The sequence below is a fragment of the Camellia sinensis genome, chromosome 3, assembly GCF_055761805.1.
Source record: "Camellia sinensis isolate YWXY chromosome 3, ASM5576180v1, whole genome shotgun sequence".
Lineage (NCBI taxonomy): Eukaryota > Viridiplantae > Streptophyta > Magnoliopsida > Ericales > Theaceae > Camellia > Camellia sinensis.
In genome coordinates this window covers 209,902,439-209,911,077 of record NC_138963.1, presented here as the reverse complement: position 1 = coordinate 209,911,077, position 8,639 = coordinate 209,902,439, and the positions used below count along the sequence as shown (strand labels likewise).

General features: G+C 35.9%; 1 protein-coding gene across 1 annotated transcript; it reads left to right on the top strand.

The window, feature by feature from the left end:
* The first annotated feature begins 7,134 nt into the window (after positions 1-7,134).
* LOC114264553 (dof zinc finger protein DOF3.4) lies at positions 7,135-8,335 on the top strand. Its single transcript, XM_028205230.2, has one exon. The coding sequence runs from the start codon at positions 7,504-7,506 to the stop codon at positions 8,176-8,178; it is 675 nt and encodes a 224-aa protein (XP_028061031.2). The 5' UTR covers positions 7,135-7,503; the 3' UTR covers positions 8,179-8,335.
* The last annotated feature ends 304 nt before the right edge of the window (positions 8,336-8,639 follow it).

Genomic DNA, 8,639 nt, shown 5'->3' with positions numbered 1-8,639 from the left:
GTCACCTGGGAGAAGTAGAGCGGTACTGAGTGCAACGCCGACATTGATATCGTCGGCGCTGTCACTTGCCATTACGGGCTTATCCTCTAGGGTGATTTTGGGGGCCCAGGGGGCACCTGGTTTCTTTGACTCCGAAATCGTTGCAGATGACCTCGGCCTTTTTGATTTAAAGGATTTGGAAGGAGGTACTTTGGCAGACCTCTTCGAAGGGACAGAGGCAGTTTTGTGACTTGGAGCCAGTTTGGGGGTTGGCAAAGTGTCCTCAGTCTCAACCTGAGTCACTTTCGCCTTCGGTTGAGCTTTCTTAATTCTTTTTGGTTTTGCTGGAGGTTGGGTTTGTGTTGGTTGTTCATCAATGGACGATGGAATGTTGGCTAGGAGGTCTTTAGCAACTGGCTTTGTGCGACCCATCTCAGTTGTAAGAACAAGACGTCGGCGACGCTTTCTTTGGGATGGTGGAATGCGGTATGGAGCCGAGATCGACAGCTGTTCTGCTGGATCAGAGGTTGATCCTTGGTCTGTTCGCAATGTTGATGCAGCTGGAAGAGTTGTAGCAGAGGGAGGAGATAAGCTCTTCTTCTTCTTTTTCCTAGGGACGTCGTGGAGAGCTGATTTGTATGTTGGGATGAAGTTGAGAAGCAGGGGTGCCTTTCGCTTCTGAACTGGCAGGTCCAGTAATTTCTTTAAATCCTTGCTGGGAACAAAGGATTGGCGAAAGTTTTTTAGCGGCTGAGGAAGAACTGCAAAAGTAAAGACAAAGCAGACATTAGGAAACAGATAAAGTATATAGGACTTTAAAAGTAAAACAAGTATGAATGCAGGGCTCTTACCATTACCCTCTATAAAGACTGATCGTGGGAGAGGGAAGAGGTAATGAAATAATCGTCACCAGCTCCCTTGTTGGAGTCTGGGAGGTCGGCTACAATTTTGAATATTGTGGACCTTGGCTTAAGGTAATAAATGTAGCCTTTTTCTTTCAAGTTAAGGCCACACATGGTATATCAATATTGGATGTCGGCAAGGGTGATCCTAGCGTTTTAGCTAGGGTTATAATAACATTGATCACTCGGTAAGAATTGATGGCCAGTTGCATAGAGTTCAACTTATAGTAATGGAGGACCTCACGAAACAGAATCTTTAGTGGAAGCCGAAGTCCACACTCGATAAAGGCGACTACGGGGAAAGGCATGGAGTCGGCAGTGGGCATGATGGAGTGGTTGGTCGTTGAACACATCAAAATTAAATACTAAACTCTACCAAATTCAAACAGAATAATGGCAAGTCCAGGTATCGATCCACAGGGACTATTGTGAAATTAAATTAATTCAATCGCAAAATTCCTAAATTAATTTTGATTAAAACGATAAGATTGATTCTATACCTAAACAGCAATTAAATAAAATTGAAGAATTATATTGACAATCAAAATCTAGGGTTTGAGATATTAATTTTCGGGAAAAAATCCTAGGGTAGAGAATTCACCACTAACCACATGAATGAGACTTAACATCAACCATCAATCGCAATTTGGTTTGAATTATCTAATATTTCACAACTACAAGTTTGAAATATTGATCAAGAGGGTTGTTGCATTCAATGTACAAGCACGAATTATCCCGAGTAGTACGAGTCGTTTGCTCTAAACTATGTTAGCAAAACAACCCGTCTCTCATAGCATAACTCGTCTCGTACTTTGAATACAAACACAAAGAATACTAATGTATGAAGAATATTAAACAATCACAGAGAGTAAAATGCTTGAAGAGAAGAACGAAACAATTATTTATAAACTTCTAAAACATCCATACATTCATTCAAACCAAGTTACAATGAAAGCTCGTGAAAAATTCCATTACATGGTTAGGGTTTCATCAAAACCCTAGAAAAAACGACTAGCCACTCATGGAGGAGTGGAAAGAGGAAAAAGATGAAGAAAAAGCCCCATGGAAGTGTTTTCCAAGCTTTGGTAGTGTCTCCTCCTTTGGAACCCTAGCCTCCCTCTATTCTGTATTCAATTTTTGAACCCTAACTGTGACTGATTTTCTGTCTTTTATTCGGAGCAAAATAGACCAAAAAGTCCGTACACGCGTCCCTAGGTTGGCCGCTCGTGCGGTGGAACTTGGCCGCACGTGCGGTGGTTTGGTGGACTCGAATTTTTCACGTCTCGCTCGGAGAATCTGATTTCGCGCCCCCTTTTGATTGAATTTTCATTTTTCCTGTCGAATCTGTACAAGTGCACGAAACACATCATCTCCACCAAATAAATAAAATTAAAAGACAAAAAATGTGACCTAAGTGGCCTAAATGGGGTACCTTTCGGCCTACATCATGGAGTCATCATCCCCAGCCAACCTCAAATGGACGTCGGTTGGGATCTCAAACTCCTGTCTAAAGTATTCTAGTTTGGAGGAGGTACTTACCCTATGTTTCCACATACCCATGATATCGGCTTAATCTTAGAAGGTGGGTCTCAGAAGATGTTTTTAAAAGGTTATTGGGACCTCGGCGAACAATAAGGTAGGTGCAGGTTTCAGTTTTTTCCTAAGTTATGGGTTCTACAGACAAATCCCGGACCTAAATCTATGGAAACACGGATTGAAAGCAAGAATCTAGAAAAGATGCAAAAAACAGAAAACAAAAACGAAGTTTCAGAAACAAGAACTGAGATGGGCTATCAAGAACATGAAGAATACAAGAGTATATGGCCAAGAATAGTGGCAAAAGTGCAAAGAAATGGTGAAACAGTGCGTGTGTGCAAAATGTGGGCAAAGGTAAAATCATGGATGAATGCATTCAGATGTACGATTTATGAATTAAAAAAAGCTCGAAACAGTACAGTAATGGCGACAGCAAAAAAGAAGAAGAAGAAACATCAGGGAATTGAAAACGAAAAGAACAGTAGCTTACCAGAAAAAGGGAAGCCGGAAAGGGATTTGCCGATGTCCTACGACGGTTGCAGGAGCAGAAGACCGATGGAAATCTCGCTGGAAGGGGTGAACGGAGAAGGTTGCAGAGCTTTGGAAGCTTGAGCGATGGAGGGTTTCGAAAGCTAGAGAGAGATAGCAGGAGATTCGAATTAAAAAGTGAAGAGACGGAAAAAAGGGAAAAAGTTTTTGATTAAACAGAAATGGCGGCAAAAGCAATCAATACGCCTAGAAGAACGAGGGCGTCAGACGGCGCACATGAAGAAAGAGGCGGCTAACAGGCGCGTCACGTGTACGGACCAGTAAGAGGGAAACGCGTGGCTAAAACGGTTGGGTTGAAGGGCATGATAGCTCATGCGCGTGAGAAGGTCCTTAAAAATCTTGATTTTTTAGGGAAAGCATGTTGGCCTGAAATGAATGATCTCGGCTGTCAAATTTTAAGCCGATTTACTGGAAGAAAATACAGATATAGGTTCCATCACCTCAGAATGCCGAGGTAATAGAACCTAGGGGGCAGTTGTGGGGATGTATTTTCTGAATACCAACGCGTGGCAAGGTGACGCCAACATGTCAGCCGAGGTGCCACGTGTCTTGGTTGTGACGCCGAGGTTATCTCGGCAAGACCGAGGTTATCTCCGAAGATATCGAAATCCGAGATAAATGGATAAGGGGTAAGAGTCCTAGAGTAAAGAGGGAACTTTGCTAAGATAAGGATAAAACTCTTAGGGAGTTTATCTTTATCTCTTGTGAAATCCAAAATAAGCATTGAATGAGAGTTCATAGAAGTCAGGCTTCTAGTGAGACTAGGTTTATGTTGGCTATAAAAGAGAGGCACCCCCGTGGGTCAAAGGTATGCTTTTTGATACTCAAACTTGTGAGTTTAGCACTTGATTTATCTTTGAGAGATATACTGACTTGATCGTCGGAGTGCCCCCGGGTGGATGAACCACCGCCGGAATCTTCTTTTTCTGTTACAGGTCAGCCAGGTGCCATCTATTCTGCCGGTGCTCTCCAGCTGGTTACTAAGCGGGCAGTGTGGTCAGAAAATCACTCACACACATGCAATAAATAATCGGTGGTGCTACATGCACCAATTAGTTTACAAACTAGTGTACCAACACTAGTTATGACATTATTATTGACTCTACTCATTAATCAAATTATAAATACCAAAAATCTCTTAAATTATATTACATCATCAATTAATATACTAATTAATATATTAATTAATACATATAGCATTATTCATAAATAATTAATAAGTAAGGTTGCCGCCATTCACTTCATGGCTAATTGTTTCTCTTCACCTAACACTTATTACTACCCAAATCAATTACTCCACATTCTTAATGAATTGTTGTGTCACATGGTGAGATTGATAATGAACTAGTTGTTTGGTTTCCGCTGTCCAAATCTTTGGGTAGGGCACGAGGCATATCACAAGTGCAAAACAAATTTACCAAAAGTTTTAACAGATATTTCGCATGGGTGTGAGATTCATATAGAATTTACATAATGTAGGTCTTATACCTATATAAGACCTTTGTTAAAAAATTTAGTAGAATTTTTAAAATCTTTAGTAATATACTATAATTTAGTCATTTTACCAGACAAAATAAATAAAAAAATAACTTGCATTTGTCATTTTAATTTTTTTTTATTTATACATAAAATTTATACAAAAACACATCATAAAAATAATACTAGTAACATTATTATAAATATTTTGGGTGCTTTATTTTAAAACAAATGATTCCTATTGAGTTAGATCATTATATATGAATATTTTGTATAATTTTTTTATTTGTATATTATTACTTGTCATTTTAGGGACAATTATTAGTATAACAGTTCGGTATTGACTAGTATTAAAGTTAAAATAAAATAAAATAGAACATTTCAAAACTTGTTAGTAAAATTATTTGAATTCTGGCCTCGTTTGAGAACAAGCTATTTTAGTAATTTTTTGACTTTTTACGAAAAGATATGCAGAAAAGTAGAGAAGTGATGTGACAACTTTTAGTAACTTTTTGACTTTTTGACTAAAATAGCCACTCCCCAAACGAGGCATCAGTAGAGGTTTAAGCCATTTTACAAATTTGACATACTTTGGTCACGTTTGGTAGAGTTGTGGGAAAGTGATTATACTTTATACCTTAACAACTTATAACTGTGAACCTAAGCTGATTTTTGACTTTTAAATTAAGTTTCTCATTCCTCACTTAAAGAATAAGTTGATTTTTGACTTATAAAAAATTATAAACTGTATTATTAAGCTGAATCAAATATATTAAAATAACTTAAATTAAATCCAAATAGTACCTTCGACTTTGCAAAGATTTTAGTTAATCAAGTAGAACTAGCGATTCTGGCTGACAACCGGTTCTCTCATAGTCAGGATCTACAAATCCTATATATCCCTATAAAACTTTTTTTTTATTTCGTTCAAAAAGGGGGAAAAAAAATTGTGTAAAACTATCAATTGTCTTGATTAAAAATTTTAGTTTGAATTGTGTGATCCCCTCAAAATTCAAGGGTACTCAGACAAGTAATCTACTCGTAGATAATGCTGTATTGAACAAAATATATAAATTGAGAAAAAATATTTTAAAATTTTTCACAAAATACATTAATGGATAGTAATTTCTTTACATAGACTCATATTATAGTATTAATTTTAAATTATGCCATATAACTTGTTTCAAAGTAAATTTTAATTTTTATTGAAAATTTGTTTGAGAATTGACTATCTTAGGTCTCGTTTGACAATATCTAAAAAAAATTAATTTATTATTAGTTTATTTGAATCATGTCATATTTTTATTATTATTATTTTTTTGTATGTCTTTTTATAATGAACAAAAAAAAAATGATTTATAAGTCATACTTAAAACAACCTTATTGATTTTTTTTTTTTTTTTATGATTTACAAAAAACTATTAAAAAAGAGAGTAAAGAATTATGTTATAATTTGATTTGATTTTTTAAATTTTTTTAAGCCAAACAACCTCTTTATATGAGTTGTTTTGAAAATTTACCTTTTTAATAGAGACAATAATTGATTTTTTTATAATATATATATATATATATATTTTATTAAAAAATTATTTAAAATTATACAAATAAATATAATTTTTAATTTTTTATAAAAATGTGTAATGTAATAAAAAAATGAAAAAATCTAAATAAAAAATTAGGTAATTTAAATAAAAAAAAATGTGCTAAAGTAGTGTGTGCTCAGCACTAAACTTTCGTTTGGAATGTGAGTTGATTTTTTGATTATTTTAGTCTGAAACTAAAAAATTTCGTTTGGAATAGACTTTTATTTTTCTTTTAACTTTTGTGATAGAAAAAATGAGTCCCGTTTGGGATACTAGTTTGAGTTAAAATAATCATATAGGACAAAATAGGCTATTTTAGTCATATAAAACAAAATGTCACCTCTAAATTATAATCATTTCATTTTTTCTCTCACAAAAGTCAAAAAAATCAAAAAGTCTATCCTAAACGACACTTGGAGTGTTTGGGAAGTAGTTTGTTTTTAGCTTTTCTTTTACTAAAATAGCACTAAATGACAAAATAGGCTAAAATAGTCAATAACACAAAATGTTATATCAAAACTATAATTATTTCATTTTTTCTCTCACAAACATCACATCCAACTATAAAAAAAATCTAACTATCTTCCAAAACACAAAAATTTTATGCTCTTAAAATAGCTTACTAAAATAGTAACTTCCCAAGCATCCACTTTTTAACCCTAAGTTAAAATAGTAAAAAAATCAACTCACGTCCCAAACAAATTATGAAATGATTATGATTTAAATGTGATATTATATCTTTTTAATTTTTTTTATTATTTATTTTTTATTATACTAAATAATTATTTTTTATTTTAGTCACAACAAATAAAATATCACATCAAACTCATAATCATTACATTCTTCTCTTACAAAAAAATTCAAAAAAACCAAAAAGTCATTCTCAAACCAAGCTTTTTATCCCAGACTAAGGTCAAGTTTAGCAAGTTGAAAAAAAGTTAAAAAAGTTACTCAAAAAGTTAAAAAGTTATCACTATTCACCAAAAGTCAAAAATTACGACTGCACAACTCTCCATCCTAATTTTTCCCTACACATTAATTTATACAAATTTTTAATACACATTTTTCTATGAAAAATCAAAAAATTAATCCAAACATCTATATTTTTTTCCTTAATTTTTTAATCTAAAAAAATAAAAAATACATTTATTTAAAACATCCTAAACAAAAATTATCAAAAATCAAAAAATCAAAAAATCAAAAATTCAACCCCCTTCTCAAACGGAGGCATGGCCTAAAATTACCAAACGAGGCTTATGCAATTGGAAGCAAGCATTTGTACTCTCCCTATCTCTCTCTACACAGGCACTCTCTCTCTCCTAATATAAAACTCGCTCTATACTTCCAAGACAGAGAGCCCTGTTCATTCTCCCCTTCTTCTCTCTCCGTCTCTCTTTCTTACACTTTCTAGTCTATCCTCTAAAACCCATTAGCGTAGCTTCTAACCAAACAAACCGAACAAAACGAAACAAGACAGCATGCCGTCGGAATCCGGCGACCGGAGACAAGCAAAGCCACAACACAGTGCCACGTATCCGCCGGAGCCGGAGCACCTCCCATGTCCAAGATGCGACTCACCCAACACCAAGTTCTGCTACTACAACAACTACAACCTCTCTCAGCCCCGGCACTTCTGCAAGTCCTGCCGCCGCTACTGGACCCGTGGCGGCACCCTCCGCAACGTCCCAGTCGGCGGCGCCACACGCAAGAATCCCAACAAGCGCTTCCGCTCCTCCGCCACTACAGCGTCTTCCTCTTCTACTTCGACCCACGACCCGACATCCGTCAACCCGATTACAATCGTACCCGGCGTCAAAACCGAGACGGCTTCTCCGCCGTTGTGTGTTGATGTGAATCTGAACGAGAGTGTACCCGAGTCCGAAAGCTTCACGTCGTTGCTGAACCCGGGTGGAGGTGGGTTTTTTGGGTTGGGTGGGTTTGGTGTTGAAACTGGGTCTGGGTTTCGTGAAATGGGTTTTGGACTCGGGGCTGGGGTTTGGCATGTGGAGGATGGAGGTGGTGTTTCAGGGGGAGTGATTCCTGGTTGCAACACGTGGCAGGTGAGCGGTGTGGAAGGAGGGGGGTTAGCAGATGGAGATTGCTTTGGTTGGCCAGATCTTGCTATTTCCACTCCAGGCAAAGGTCTCAAGTAATAATTTCGCTTTATATGTAATCTGCTTTTTTGTTTGCTTTTAGTTTTTGGGAGGAAAGGCAAAGACAACAAGAAGGGCCTTCTTACTTGTCTTTTTCAGTGGATGTTGTTAATGTTTGTGTCGGTTATATATAAATATATATTTGTCAGTTCAGATATTTGAGTGTCATTTTTAATTTTAATTTTTTTTTTAAATTGGGTTGCTCGAACATAGTGGAAACAAAAGATCAGTCTTTTTTAAAGTACTTGTTTGTTTTTGTTTGCACTACAAGAACAGAGAGTTCATATGGACTTGTGTTTTAATTTTGTTATTAATTCTGCATTGCCCCAGTCATTGCCTCTTTGTTTTTGTTGTTGTTGTTTGTTAGTGTTCTTTTTCTTTCCTTTTTATTATCTTGTAGGTTCGATTAATGGCGGTATAATAATTGGTGATTTTTTTATTTGAAATTAGAATTAAAGTGA

What these genes read in the sequence shown, in the direction of transcription:
- LOC114264553 (XM_028205230.2), top strand. Translation starts at nt 7,504, where the DNA reads ATGCCGTCGGAATCCGGCGACCGGAGACAAGCAAAGCCACAACACAGT.